Source organism: Mauremys reevesii, linkage group 6 (genome assembly GCF_016161935.1).
Source record: "Mauremys reevesii isolate NIE-2019 linkage group 6, ASM1616193v1, whole genome shotgun sequence".
Taxonomy (NCBI): domain Eukaryota; kingdom Metazoa; phylum Chordata; order Testudines; family Geoemydidae; genus Mauremys; species Mauremys reevesii.
This window is the reverse complement of record NC_052628.1, coordinates 32675518-32690620: the sequence shown is the minus strand read 5'-3', so window position 1 is coordinate 32690620 and position 15103 is coordinate 32675518. Positions and strand designations below refer to the sequence as shown.

At 40.8% G+C, this 15103-nt stretch overlaps 1 protein-coding gene across 1 annotated transcript in view; it reads left to right on the top strand.

The window, feature by feature from the left end:
- The window catches only part of CDC20B (cell division cycle 20B), a 51909-nt gene extending 38301 nt beyond the window's left edge, over positions 1–13608 (top strand). The window contains exons 7-11 of the mRNA XM_039545772.1: positions 813–907; positions 3633–3861; positions 6185–6310; positions 7098–7215; positions 11253–13608. Of these exons, the coding sequence (XP_039401706.1) occupies positions 813–907; positions 3633–3861; positions 6185–6310; positions 7098–7215; positions 11253–11353 (669 nt within the window). The 3' untranslated portion in view covers positions 11354–13608. The remainder of the gene's footprint in view (positions 1–812; positions 908–3632; positions 3862–6184; positions 6311–7097; positions 7216–11252) is intronic.
- The last annotated feature ends 1495 nt before the right edge of the window (positions 13609–15103 follow it).

Sequence of the window (15103 nt, the reverse complement as noted above, 5' to 3'; positions counted from 1 at the left end):
ACAGACCACCTGCTCCCTCCCTGAGCAGCCATTTTATAGGGTTGAGCCTGGCCCTGATTGGCTGCCTCCAACCTGGACCCTGATTGGCTCCCAATAAGCCCTTTTCTTATTGGCTGTTCATCTGCGCAGGCCCACTGGCCTGCTGCAGCCTAAATTCTCAGGGACTGGGGCAGCCGCCCCACTACAGGCCTCTAGAGATTTTGCAACCATGAGTTGGAACCTCTACACATGATTATTTTGTCCAGGATGCATAATTTTTTTACTAATTCTAATAGATTGCCACATGATGTCTGCTGCAATGACATTTGCAATTAGAATCCAGGGCAAAATTCTCCTATCAGTATCACCGAGCAGATCTTGCCCTCAATATTCTGCTGTCCTTATATGTATAGAACTCCTAGTGCAGTACACTCCATCCAGAGATTTTGGGGGATACCTGGCTGACACTTCCAGATAAAGGGGATAAGCCAGGGGAGCCAGCCCTCCGGGCTTGGAAATCAGTAATCAAAAGAGCACCTAAGACAACATTATCAAATGTGGATTTCTAGATAGAGGCACCTAAATTAATGGCTGTAATTTCAGAGGTGGTGAGTAGCTGCACTACTTTGGGAGTGTTGATTTAGGAACCCAAGTGTGGAAGTGTTGTCCAGAGAGCCCAAAATTGAAGTCTTTGCGTGAATAATGGTTTTCAGGATTGAGCTTTTGACCATCGGCATCATGTCAAATTAAAATTGAATGGTGGAAGAGGCGTGGCAGTAAAAAAATCTTTTTTACTTGATTTTAGAATTATATTTTGTGTTTTGTTTTGTAAGTTATGGGACATTGAAACCAAAAAGAGGTTGAGAAACATGTTTGGTCACCTGTCTGTGGTGGGAGCCATGAGCTGGAATCATTATATACTTAGCAGGTGAGCAGGTCAATATATTCATAGGATGCTTTGTCCCACAGCTTTTACCTATGCTGTCTACCTATCTGCCTACCTATCATCTCAGATACCAGGGTGGGAGGTGCTATTATAACACCCTGGATATCTACCTATCTATGGTCTCATGAGGTGAAATTCACCCTTATGCAGAAGGCCAGCACAATGCCTATCCACCAACTAGGTCCCATTTTGAGGACTCAAGTGATACATAAATGATTGTTAGGCTATTTGCTGGCCCTCTGCACAACGGTAAATTTCATCCCAATTGCCTAACACTTTGTATCTAAGCACTCTTTCAGTACAGAGGTTGAGGTAAGTCAAACATATTGCTCAGCCATTTTGGATTTACAGTCTGCTTCATTTTATTTTCCCAATTCATTTTCTCAAAGTCTTGTAGGGGTGAGGAGAGACCTGCCAAAAATTGTAATTATATTTGGTGTTATATTCTATGCTATGTAAATCCATGTGAAATTCTGATAATTTGGGTTAAAAACAGAAATAAAAGCTGTGTTCCATTCATACTTGGTTTACAGCCTTGAACCTTACAGTAAAACTCAAAATTAAACTTTTTACTATCTCTGGACAGGGACACATTTCTGGAGAGTTTTGTGGTTTCATTTTGATTTCACAACAAAAGTTTGTGACTGTTGATTGTAATACATCTGCTGGATAGCCTACCTACACAATATTCACTAGTTTCAGTTTGCATTTGAATTTTGCCATATGAGACAGAGGAAACAGAAACCTATAGGTGACACATCTGTCTGAACAGAAAATGACAGTAAGATTCAACAATGCACATATGAACAAACACTAACAATTTGATCAGTTTCTGTGGGTTAAAATTCATGTAGGAGTGCTCTGCTTATCATTTCTTAGGAAAGTCTCCATGCCACTGCAGTTCCTCACGTATAAGGAGATCTTGTTGCATGATGACATACACCCTGCATACCGTGTGATGCTGTTTGACATATGCTATCCAAATTTGCCCTGTGGAGCCAGTATCATTCGATAGAATATTAATGAATTAGGGGTCTTCTAATTCCCCTTAAAGTATCCAGAAGAAGGTATCACCCCAAACCCACAATACACAGAAATCTGCCATTTTGTAACCATGTACTTACGCTTAAGTGGTGGCCTATCTTGTTGGAATCTATTCAGGCATTTGGGGGCTTCATTAATTTCAGTAACTTAGCACATCAATATAACACAGGCTAATGAAATACTCTCTCTATCTTACAAATCAGTCATTTCTTTTTGCATTTATGTTAACAAGAGGCTACAAGTCAAAGTGATACTTGACTTGCATATGAAAAACCTAAGAATAAAAGCCTTTCTTGAAGAAAAAGCTCAACACTTAGGGTACGTCCATACTACCCGCCCGGGTTGGCGGGTAGCGATCGACTTCTCGGAGTTCGATATATCGCGTCTCATCTAGACGCGATATATCGAACTCCGAACGCGCTCCCGTCGACTCCAGAACTCCACCACTGTGAACTGCGGTGGCGGAGTCGACGGGGGAGCCGCGGACTTTGATCCCGTGGCATCTGGACGGGTAAGTAGTTCGAACTAAGGTAGTTCGAGTTAAGCTACGCTATTCGCGTAGCTGAACTTGCATACCTTAGTTCGACACCCCCCCCTCCCCAGTGTAGACCAGGCCTAAGTTGCTTTGACAATATACTGTATGGATAGTTTGCTATAATTATTATATTAACCAGATCTTCTTGTAGTAATGTCAGATGCCTGGGCTTACCAAGTAAGGAAAGTTATTATTAATCTAGATGGTAATTTTCCATCTAGTTTTGGTCAGAATGAATTTATGGATTTCCCATGGAAGGATCTCTCATTTTGCCACTGATTTGCTGTAGATGGAATCTTTTGCTGGGTAGAGAATGGTATATCTGCAGCAAGGTATTTTTAAATATTATTAATTTGCCTGGTATTTTTGTGCTGTCTAACAACCACGCCACCAAGAACCAGACTGTGACCTGGCTATGCTCCCAGGGTAGTAAGGGAGCCCCCTTAATTCCCTGGGGGCCATTACTTGCCTTCCTATAGGAGCATATATCAGGGTTCAGGAGAGGGTGCAGCCTTGGATCCATTCCCCAGAATGCCAGTTAGCACAGCTGAGCCAGCATGGCAGGGAAAGTAAATGGAGCCAGGTTTGGGGTTGGTATCGATTACCTCTCACCCTGCAGGAGCTGGTGAACCAGTGACCTGATGGTGACTCTGTGAGTCAACATCTTGTTCCTGATCTGTTCCTGGGGCTATGCAACTATGTACTGCCCCTGAGCTGGGAGTCGTGGCAAAGCCACAATTGACCTTGCAACATTTCACAATACAGAAAAAATGGCTGAGTGCTTTTCTTAAGGATAATGTAAGTGATTGAATTGTCTATAGGGGGAAATTGGTAACATACACTAGACTATCTCTTCAGGTAAGTGCAATGTGTAATGGAGAACAATTAATCTCCCTGACCTGGGCTGGACATCCACTTATCCCTGATCCATTGTATGGCAGCATTAAAACTTGAGTACGCTTTTGACACTGGCTTGTCTTGCCTTTGGTTTGTCATCTTGTTATTTGACATACATGATCCCCCTCCCCCCTTGTTGTGTTTTGCTTCTGAAACCACAGAAGACTTGTGAATTTGCAAAGATGTCTGAGCTCTATTGTGCTAAATGATGCTGTCTCCTCCCATCTACAGTGGGTCAAGACTAGGATTAATTCATCATCATGATGTTCGGATTTCTCAGCACCATGTAGGGACCTTTTGCCATAACAAGCAGAGCATTTGCAGCCTGAAATGGTCCACAAACAACAAGCTGCTGGCAAGTGGGTCCAGTGATGGTCTATTGAATATCTGGCCTAATGACCCCGGTGCGACAGTGCATTGCAAGCCATTGAAGGCCATACCCCATGCCTCAGCAGTAAAGGTACAAAGGAAAAATGCTCTAATATTTTATTTCATATATAGCACATTTAACAGAGAGAATAGATGTTTTTCTAAACATATTTACTTGCAGTATTATTGCTGATGCAGTAAAACTATGATCTGAATAAAAGGCTTTCAAGACAAAATAGTGTAGCCTTTTATTTTATTTAAAGTGAATTTTGTAATGTGGTATTATATCACTGTGGATTCGGCTCTGGTGGCTACAGTTTCAAGCTTAACAGAGTGAAAGTCACCTCTACTACTTGCTTTAGATTTAGAGTGTCTAGGAACATACAAAGACCAAAGGTAGTGACCACACAGACATTCACAAGTAAACTAGGTGAGCCCTTGTACACCTCTACTCTGATATAACGCAACCCAATATAACACGAATTCGGCTATAACGTGGTAAAGCAGCGCTCCGGGGCGGCGGGGCTACGCGCTCCGGTGGATCAAAGCAAGTTTGATATAACGCAGTTTCACCTATAACGCGGTAAGATTTTTTTGTCTCCCGAGGACAGCGTTATATCGGGGTAGAGGTGTCCAACTTTTATTAAAGTTACAATTAAAGTTATGATTGCCCAAGCATATAGAAATTTTCTACAGACCTATGCACAAGTCACAAATATAGTTATACTTGTATCCTTAACAATAGTGTTAGGGTCCGGGGGCTTCTCACGAATTGCTCATCAGTAGAGGGATGGTTCCTGCTGGAGTTTCCCATAGGGAGCTCAATTTTCCCGCTCTGGGCACCCTCTTTTTATAATGTAATTCCGACTATACCTCATTAGCATGTATGCATGTAATGCACTCTATGGTTAGGGCATGTGCTAGAAAAATGTGATTACCAGGTATTTTGTAAGCAAAAATTACTCTTACTGTTAATTTCACCCATCGGTACATCTTTTCCCGTAATCTGAGGGCATAGGATTATCATTTCTTATCTCTATGGCCTAGTATGGCTAAGCTAAAATCTTACAGGCCTCAGTCTGTAGGCCTTGTGCTTCAGCCCTAATTACTTAGATACCTAAAGCATGATTGTTCCTTCTAACTACTGATCAATTTTATACTTCTATAATCCTACAATTTACTCTATTTAACATACAATGATTATATATGACATGTTAATCATAGCCGCACAATAAATGAACAATAAACTAAAATCATTGGCTACAGTAGTATTTCTTCCATTGCTGTACATGGTCTTTTAAACTTTTAGGGTTGTCTGAATGGTCCTGCTTAACTTCTGCTACCCAGAATGCACTAAAGTTAATTTCAGACACCAGTTCCCCTAATGAATCATTCTAGACCACAAGTAAGTTATTAGTAGTTTTTGCTGGTGCTTTGGTTTCTCTGGTGTGTTTTTCTTTCCATTTAGGAGCTATATTAACTATGATACCAAATAAAAATAAAATGTACAGCAACAAAATCAGTAGCTCAGCATCAGAGGATTAATACAAAAACTTTCTGCCACTTCTAGAAGAGAAGCATTAGAATAAAATTGTAGCTATTTCTCCTGGAATTTTTAAAAAACAAGGTGTTTTCCTCCCCCTCATAACCTTGCTTTCCTTCATGGGTGTGACATCTGGTGACAATGCTTATGATGGGATGAGTAATGAGGGGAAGCACTAGATGATTGAAAGTGGGGGACCTAAATTTTATGGGCTCCTTCATCTTTAAAATGCTGGAATCTGTGGAATAGGAAAGATGGCAGAAAGCAGAAATGGGAATTGGGGGAACCCAGGTTTTATGGGCTGTGTATCCCTGAAAATAGTCTGAAACGGCAATGGAACAGCAGCAGTAAAAGGTACTGGCAAGCAGCTGAAATTGGTGGAACCTGGGTTTTATTGGCACTCGACTAGGTATAGTCTACAACTCTGGAGTAGGCCAGAAGCAGTCTGAAGAAGTCCTAGAAGCCTGGAAGCATATAGGTCATATAGAGTGAGGTGCTGAAGTCCTGTCTGGCCTTAAAATGTATGGATCTATGAAACATGAGGTATAAGCAACAGCTGGAGCCAAGAGAACCTAAATTTTATGGGCTTACATGGAAGCAGTGAGGCCACAGTGAAGCATTGGCAATGGGGGCCTGAAGCAGTGGTTGGAGCGGAGGGAGCCTACATTTGTGGTTTCCCTGGAAGCAGTCTGGGCTGAGTTAGGTATGTGTGCATTGGGATGCACCTCGAGTTCTGATCCAGGTGTGTTCTGAGTGACTGTGCTTCATTTCTCCAAGCCATTTTATAGGCAAAATCAATTACATTCCCCATTTCCCCTCTTCCAACTCACCACCTTCTAATCCAGCATCTTATCTATTTACTTTCCTTTAGGCTATGAACTGGTGTCCATGGCAGTCAGAAATCCTTGCCACAGGAGGTGGAATGAAGGATGGATTTTTACGTGTCTGGGACGTAAGCACTGGGAAAACCATCGAAACCACAGACACAAAATCTCAGGTGAACGCATAAAATATCTTCATACTTAAGCTCTGTGAGCTGAACTCACCTCATACAGCTATATTCTTCTGGCATAACTCCCATTGACTTCAATGGGAGTTCTGTGTACAGAGTGGCTGCAGGGTTCTGTCTATCTGTATATGCATTTCGACTACACTCAGTGCTGTGTTATCTCATTGGGCTCAGGATCATTCATTCATGTGCCAGTCATCACCACCCCTGTTTCCTCACAACTTTTAATCTGGTCAGAGAGGAGGTAACAGGGAAGTGGTCTCATAGTAAGCCCATGTGCTATCCATCAACCCTGGTATGACCAAATGCCTAATGAGGAGAGGAAGATGTGAGAGAAGCAGGTTTCCCAGGAAGCATGAGAGCACTAGGGTGGGAAGAGGCATGAGGAGTCAGACAACAACAATCAGTCTCCATAGGTTGAATTTGAGGAGATAGTGGGACAGATTCTCAAGTGATGTAAACTGTCATGGCCCCATTGATTTCTCTAGAGCTGTACCAATTTCCATGAGCTAAGGCTCTGGCTGAGGATTTTGTTTTTAGATCTGGCAGGATGCCATCCTTTTTAGAAAGGATAATAATGCAGCTGCACTCAGCAACAGTCGCTATAGAGGACAATCAAATAATCCTTCCTACATGAATATGGAACTATTTTTCTGTTGTTGCTCAGGAACTTGTACATTTTGAGCATTTACTAAGAATATTGTCAGTCTAAAACAGTTGAATGGTACATGTAGATCCTTTAAAAAGATGACAATGATTTTTTAAACTACACTAGATTTGCTCCCTGTTCTGGTTACCCAAAACCAATGAATTAATGACTGGACAAGGTCTCCCTAAAAATCAGATGAAAATATGGAAGTATCCCACACTTACAAATTCAACTGATCTCTATGGTAAGTATTTCAGTAAACCAGTTTTTATCTCCTTAGTTGCACTTTCTCTCTACATATATGTAATCTATGTATTTATATATATATATATATATATATATATATATATACACACACACACACATATAGTTAAATAAAACAAGCTAAAAAGCAGCTTTTTCAGTCACACAAACTGGTGTGATTGAATATACTTTGAATATTTTATATTGAATATACACATACGCTGTGTGCTGATGAATTAATATCTATATACAGTATATATACATACTATATATGTGCATCTAATTATCCATGTGCACACATGCACATACAATGGATGTCTATGTATGTGATTGGAAAGGCTGTTTTTTAGCTTATTTAACTTAACAATGAACTACCTCTTTAAAAATACGTTTTTGGCAATGGGATCCCTTTACATCAGTATATATTATGCTGGAGGCCATCTAAGACCCAGTCTGAGGGTGCCCACCATTTCTTCCTCTTCTGTAGGTCCCACAGTACAATTTCACTGAGCATGGAGGACTGGATAGAACTCTTGTTTCATCACAGTTTCTCAAAAATTAGCTGATATGGACAATACAAAGCTTTCCCAGACTTATCCCTTCTTCCTTCCATGGGGTTGAGTGTACTAATGCAAGACTGCTCCCATCCTGTTCTGGCCTGGAAGATACAGTCCACAAGCTGAACGTGGATATTGAATCTAGCAGCTCAGAGTGCTACCTGTAGAACACTGGGCCAGCAGCTGCTTCCAAAGTAACTTTTGAAATAATTCTTGCCACATGTCCATTTGCTAATTAGCTTTTTCTTTGTTTTAATGAATGACTTTGACCTGATAGTGCAAAGGAATGTGTGTCATGTACTGTAGTGACAGCTAGAATGAGTGTGTTTTCCTTTCTGCTATGCGAATGGTGTTTCATGGGGCTGTGCTGCAGGAATACATCAGATTAGAGTCTTTTCTTGCAATTTGTGCTTGTTTTAGCTGTCACTCCCATGTGTTAAGTTATAGACCATCACTTGTTTCAGCATAATCTGAAACAATTCAGCACAGGCATCCAAAATTAAATTAAAACTCATGTCCAGTTTATGTACAAAAATGCACACATTTGTATACCTAAATTGTGTAAGTATTTACTGCAGTTCCATTTGTGTGTCATATATTTGCCTGCTCAATGGCAAGTTATCGCTAACATGGCTTTCTATTTTTTGTATCATAAGAGTGTCTGTTCATTTAAAAATACTTTTTCTGGCACCTTTTTGGTGCATTTTTTTGCAGTGTTTAATCACTGATACACACTGGCTGGCTTTCATACCACTCTATGTCTTTCTACCATGGTACTGATAGTAAATCTTAATCCATTTCCATCCTGAGGTGAAATTCACCCACCATGAAGCATCCGCATAAAGCCTGTGGAACACCTAGATCCCTCTTTAGACCTATTTTGAGGGGTTAAGAGGAACTCGGATAGTGTATACTCCACAGAGTCTCTGGGGAGGGTCCAGCCAACCAAGTGGCTGCACAAATATATTCCTATGCTTCTGTTGTGTGCCAGCAACTTGGTCCCAACACCAGCCTATGGGGGACTGGCATCAATGGTCAGATTGAGGGTAAGAGGGGGAGGGAACTGATGCATGCGTATACATATGTTATGGCCACAGTATTCTTGTGCAATTGGCAGAGAAGGCTGAAGAATGACTTGTTATATTTGTTGCACTATCAGTTTAAACTTTTGCTTTACATTCAGTCGATAAGTACAATCTGAGACTTTTCATGTGTTTGAATAGCATATGTGTAAAAAGCCTGAATGCATATGGAAATTAAACCTGCTTTTGCTTTAACTTTTGATTAAAAACTCAGCTCTCATGCTTACATACGAAACACTCAGCACACAAGTGACATTTGCTACAGCAGCATAGTTCCCCGGGGTCACTCCATTTCCTCTTCAGTTTTATTTCTTCACAATGGAAACTAATTTTCTTAACTGTGAAGGCCAGATAATTATGAACCAGAAGATGTTTCTACTGAAGGGGACTCTGCCCTGTCATAAGCATATGGGGTTAAGAGAGAAAATTGATATATATATATATATATATATAATCTGAGAAACCCTTAGTCACATGAGTTTCACAAGAAAGAAAGTAACAGATGAGTCATTTTTGGGTTTCATTTTTTAGAGGCTGGATGGAGCACCTCACTTGAGGGGCTAAGCTCCCGCAGCTACCATTGAATTCAATAGGAGTTGAGATTTCTCAATACCCTGCAGGTTCAGAATACAACACCACTGGAATAGAACCATCTTTTTAAAAACATTGAGTCCATTCTTTGGATAGTTCTCATAAGTCTCTGACTCTTTTCCTTCTGTGTTTATTATAGCCACCCAGAGGAGACTGGTGTTAAGAATTCTTTGCAATGCAGACTTGGAGGGGAGGGACAGCTCAGTGGTTTGAGCATTGGCCTGCTAAACCCAAGGTTGTGAGTTCAGACCTTGAGGGGGCCATTTAGGGAAATGGGGTAAAGATCTGTCTGGGGATTGGTCCCGCTTTGAACAGGGGGTTGGACTAGATGACTTCCTGAGGTCCCTTCTAACCCTGATATTCTATGATTCCCACTCAGCATAGGACCACTCTTGCTTAATGACCCAGTAAGGAAGCAAAGCCTGAAAACTAATCCATTGTGCTAATAAATTAGTGACAGGGTTGCACTTTAATATTAAACCTAGGGCAAAATTTCAGCCTAAGGATATGTCTATACTGCAATTAAACACCTGCTGCTGGCCTGTGTCAGCTGATTGGGTCTCATGGGCCCCAGCTAAGGGGTGGTTTGATTGTAGTGTGGACGCTGGGGCTTGGGCTGGAGGACTGAGCTCTGACACCCTCCCCTCTTGTGGGGTCCCAGAACCTGGGCTCTAGCCTGAGTAATTAAACAGCCTCTTAGCCCGAGCCCCATGAGCCTGAGTCAGCTGACACGGGCCAGCCATGGGTTTTCAGCTGCAGTGTAGACATACCCTTAGAGCCTCTGCCAAGTGACACAGTAATCAGCATCAGGACTGCTCTAATTTGCTCTAAATCACAATGGCCACAAAGGGCCATTCCAGCAGCCTGGCAGTATTAGGCCACTCTATCTAAGAGACTCATATGGCCCTCATTGCCATCTGAGCATCTCATCTATTTAATGTATTTGTCTGTTCAACATCCCTGTGAGGTAGGGAAGTGCTGTTATTTCCATATTACAGATGGAGACTGAAGCACAGAGAGATTAAGCAAGTTGCTCAGTCTCACACAGGAAGTCTGTGGCAGCCCAGGGAACTGAACCAGCTCTCCTGAATCCCAGTATAATACTTGTCCATCTTTCCGCTATGGCTCTGTCTGAATTTTCTCAGCTATGCCTGCTTGCTGGGGGAATCCTTGCGTAACCAGGTAAGCTAGTTTTGCAGCTTTGTGCTGGTGGACTGGTGCAAAGTGGCCACAGCAGGGAGCCAGAATAATTTTTTCTATAACTATGGGTGCACTCAACGTACAACTCCAATAAGTTATTGTGTAGGAGTTTTTCAAGAGGGCTTTATAGTGCAAATAACTCAGAAGTCAGAGCCACTATCTCATAACTGCTGGATCAGTGGCAAAGTGTCTGAGAAGCATGTGCAGCCACAGGAGAAAGATCAGTAATGAGACACATTACCAGTCATAGATTAGATACATATTTTGACTGCAGTGGAGAATCAAGAGTTCAAGTTTAAGACAAAGTGGCATAAGATTCTCCTTTGAGAGAAAAGCCTTGCGGAGCTTTTGTAAAGTCCTGATAGTTCAAATGTGGCCCCAATAAGAGGAAAATTTTGCTTTTAGCTTTTTCTTAATGTAAAACAGCTGTAAATCTTAGGCTTGCCCAAACCAAGCAGCACATCCTATGCAACATGTTGTGCAGCTGTAGTTATAGTAAACCAGGCCTTACCATGGGTGGGCAATTTTCAAAATGGCAAAGATTTCTCATTTTAAAATCATGACATCTCCCTGATCTCTGTTATAAACATTGTGGTTTTGTTTTGTAGGTCATAAAGGAAGAGTCTTGCACATAGCACTGAGCCCAGATCATAGCAGGATCTTTTCTCTTGCAGCTGATGGAATGGCTTGTGTGTGGAAATATTGCTAATCTGGTGAAAGCAAGCACAGAAGCAAGGATTTTCAGGAGGATTATTCTAGTTAGTTGTGTCAACTTTTTTCCATTTACTTTTGAAAGTGAGGAGTTAAAAGTTTTTGGCAATGTCAGTAATACGACAGTAATACAACAAATCTGCATTCTTTCCAAATGAAACATGGAATAAAGATAACACCTTCGTTCATTATCACATGGAACGCGCTTGAGCCCACACTGTCTATGCTTTAGATGAAAAACATTCTAACTTTGACTAATAATATCAGATTTGTTTTCCTTAAACTGATAACCATGGGTGGCATTCATACATGCACCGAGAGCCAGCATGAGGACCATGCACCAATTAAGTCTCACTTAATGCCAGTTTTGAGCCGTAGGCCTAATGAAAAGTTCTACATTGGCGATACTCAGGAGTACAGTCCCAGGGCATGTATACACAGTCTACAGAAGCAAGCCTCCCAGCCTGGGTTGACAGACTTGGGTTAGCAGGGTTTGTGCTAGCACAGTAAAAATAGCTGTGTAAACAGTACTTTGAAGTTGGAGCTCAGATTCTGAAACCTAGGGAGGTTTTTATTAAACCCCACCCCTCTGTATTTCAAAAAGTTTTTAACTTCTAAAATAATAAATGCATAATAATCATAATTATGCGGCCTTTTTGTAACTTGCTAGTCAGTTACTTGTCTATGTCCAGGAAACAGAGGTGTGAGTCTGTTGCAGCCAGGATGTGTGGCTTTTGGCTTAAGCTGTGGTGACTTATGTCTTTTGCTTTAGAGGTTACCAGTTTGATCCCCTGCATTAGCAAAGATTATAGCTATCATAGTTACATGGGTTTTCATACTTGCTGGGGCAAATTCTCTATGATTTTTAGTAAGACTTTGCCTGAATAAGGACTGAATACTGACATAAGCTAAATAAGGACTGCAGGATTTGGCCCAGTGATCAGCAAACTCTATTCAAAGCATTTTAAAGCCTTTGCAACTCCACGAATGTCTCGGCATTCTCCTTCCATCATCTGAAATCAGGAGAAACAATGGACTTGGAATGGGCTAATGAGAGACAAGAGAGAAGGAAAGGCTTGCCTCTGTTCCCCAAAAGACCCTTGAAACACTTTTTGTGTGAAAAGAGCTCCATAGGAGTAGAAAATTGTGGCCCTTTCGATCTGAAAAATATTAGAATGGTTCTTGTAACTCAGCTGGGGAGGTGGGAGTTGCGATGAGTGATATAAAATCAGCCCATGGTTTTCAGAAAGGAAAATTCATCTGTGGCTGAATGGGTGACGAAGGGCAGACAATGTTAAGGGGGCTGCAGAGGCATCTGGAAATGAATCTACGATGGTCACATCTTTTGTTCTCATCCATTATTTTAAACCACATCTCTGCTGTTTATAAATCACGTAAGAACTGACTTTAGGGCCGGAGAGCAGACACCACTAGTTGCATTTTCTCAAATATCACAAGCACATCAAAAGTTGTTCATTTACAATAAGTGTGATACAGCCCAAAGCCTCTGGTTTCGTGGCCACCTATTGTGGTCTTACTTCAAAGCAGGCTGGAAAATAAGAACTCTTTGGTGGTGCACGTAGAAATAACTACAAAAAAACTGAGGTCTAAGAACAGGAAATTATTAATTCAGAGTTTGTCTTCCAGTATGAACATGGCTATTGCTGCTGAATTTAACAAGCATTTAAAATCTGTGACCAGAATAGTGATTTTTTTCCCCTCTCAGTTGCAGGGAAAGCAGAGGGAACAGTAAATTGTGAATTTGTTTATTTTCTCCTTATTTCTGGGATTCCCCCCCCCCCACACCTTTTTCTGTTGGGGAAGTTTGAACATCATAACCTCACCAACTAGATGAGAGGAGATATTTGTTTTGAATCTGATCATACATTGTTTGATAAATTGGAAGAGGGTTCTCAGAAAATACAGTGCTGTGAGGCTGATCCTTTCTCCTTCTTACATTGCAGAGGTCCTTAAAATGTGAAATCTTGATTCATTCTAATTTTTCCATTGGCATTACGTTTAATAGTGATGTGGGAACTTGCTCCTCTCGTTGGGCTGTCAGAGTTAATATTTGTTAAGTTTCTGAGCACACAGCAAAGCCCATCTTTTCTCCCTCTTTGCTAAGGCTGTTGAGGATGAAGTAGATTGAGATGGATATATTTATGGGCAGTCCTTTTTCTATGTGTATGTTGTATTTTTTGTTTCTAGGATCGGTGCCCAGAACACTGGATGGGTACCTAGAGACGTATTTAAATAAATAATTAGATTACATTGAATTAATGCACTAATGAATGCATCCATCTTAAGTATTCATGTATTAAAAACACAATAAAAAAGACTGGATTTTTACTTTTATTTTTTACTGCCTTTTGTGACATGGACATGATGTAATTTAGCACTTCCGCCATGATGGAACACTATAGAATGAGTATCAGAATAAAGAACTGCACAAAAATTATGTCTACAAATAGCAGTCTCTTGAACTTTTGAATAATCTGTTCAAGGATTGCATCATCCTGGGTTCTCTAGAATATAACAAGGTTGTTCTCAGAGTGCTGCATAACTGAAGAGATTAGAAAATTTAGATCCATGGAGCTCTTCTGTTAGCTTACAGTATGACCTACTGAAATGTCCACTAAAAAACAGACCAGGGGCTTTCTTGCTTGACTTCATCACCTTATCTTACATGCATCAGGTCTTCACTGCTACAGGATGGTTTGCTGTGATGATTCAATGATTAAATAATTATGCCTGTTCATTTCTCACTGGCTACCTCATTAGTAAATGGAAATCATTGCATCCTAGATGGCAACACATCATTAGATAATCATGGTCATTCTTCCCTATCCAATACACTTTTATTGGCCTTTCCCTAGAAGGGGAGATCTGATGGGAATGGATGCTGTTTTCTTGATCTGAAGATATTTCTAGTTTAGGTGAGAGGGCATTTCAGTATCCAGGCTCACCAGTGTCTTTGCTGTAAATGCCAACAAGTTTAAACAGCGACAGAGGTATTTAGGTTATTTTTACTATGTGAGTCCTGAGCCACTAGGAATGATGCTGAGTCCAACTGATCTTACCGAAGCCGTCAAACAACATTCAGGTAAAATAATTGCTAGCCACCAGAATCAAAGTTGGCAAGATTCAAGACACTGCCCTAGAGAAGGAAGGCTTCATATTTTGTACATGCTTATCACCTCTCTTCTAGCTCAGCATATCTCTTAGAACTTTACTTTGCCAGACCCACTCTTTCCTAGTCTCTTGGGTTCTTTTGTGCTAGGAGGACCATGAACATTTTCCGACTGTGAAGTGGAGAAAGGATGAATCTTTGGTTCAGAGCAAATTGTTGTTTTTAACTGATAAGTATGGTGTCTCTAACATCCAAAAGGAAGGTAAAGAGAAGGAGCAGATCAGAAGAAAAGAAGATGGAGAAAATGCTACAATAAAGTGAAAATAAGACAATGACAACAAAACAAAGAGTAAACAGAAAGAACAGAGAGGGAATTAAAGGGAGTTTGTGGGAAGAGAGCAACACGAGAGAAACAGTCCCAAATGGCAAGTGTCTTTGACTATCAACTACATATTTTCCATTACATTTTACTTTAAAAATCTTGATATCTTTTTCTGTCTACTTGGATTTTTAGAATCACTTCACCACTAACCACTGGCTTGGTGCTGGTAAGAGAAAAAGAAATTGTTCAGACTTTTATTTAATAGAGTACAAATAATTTTATTCCCTCTGCGTAGG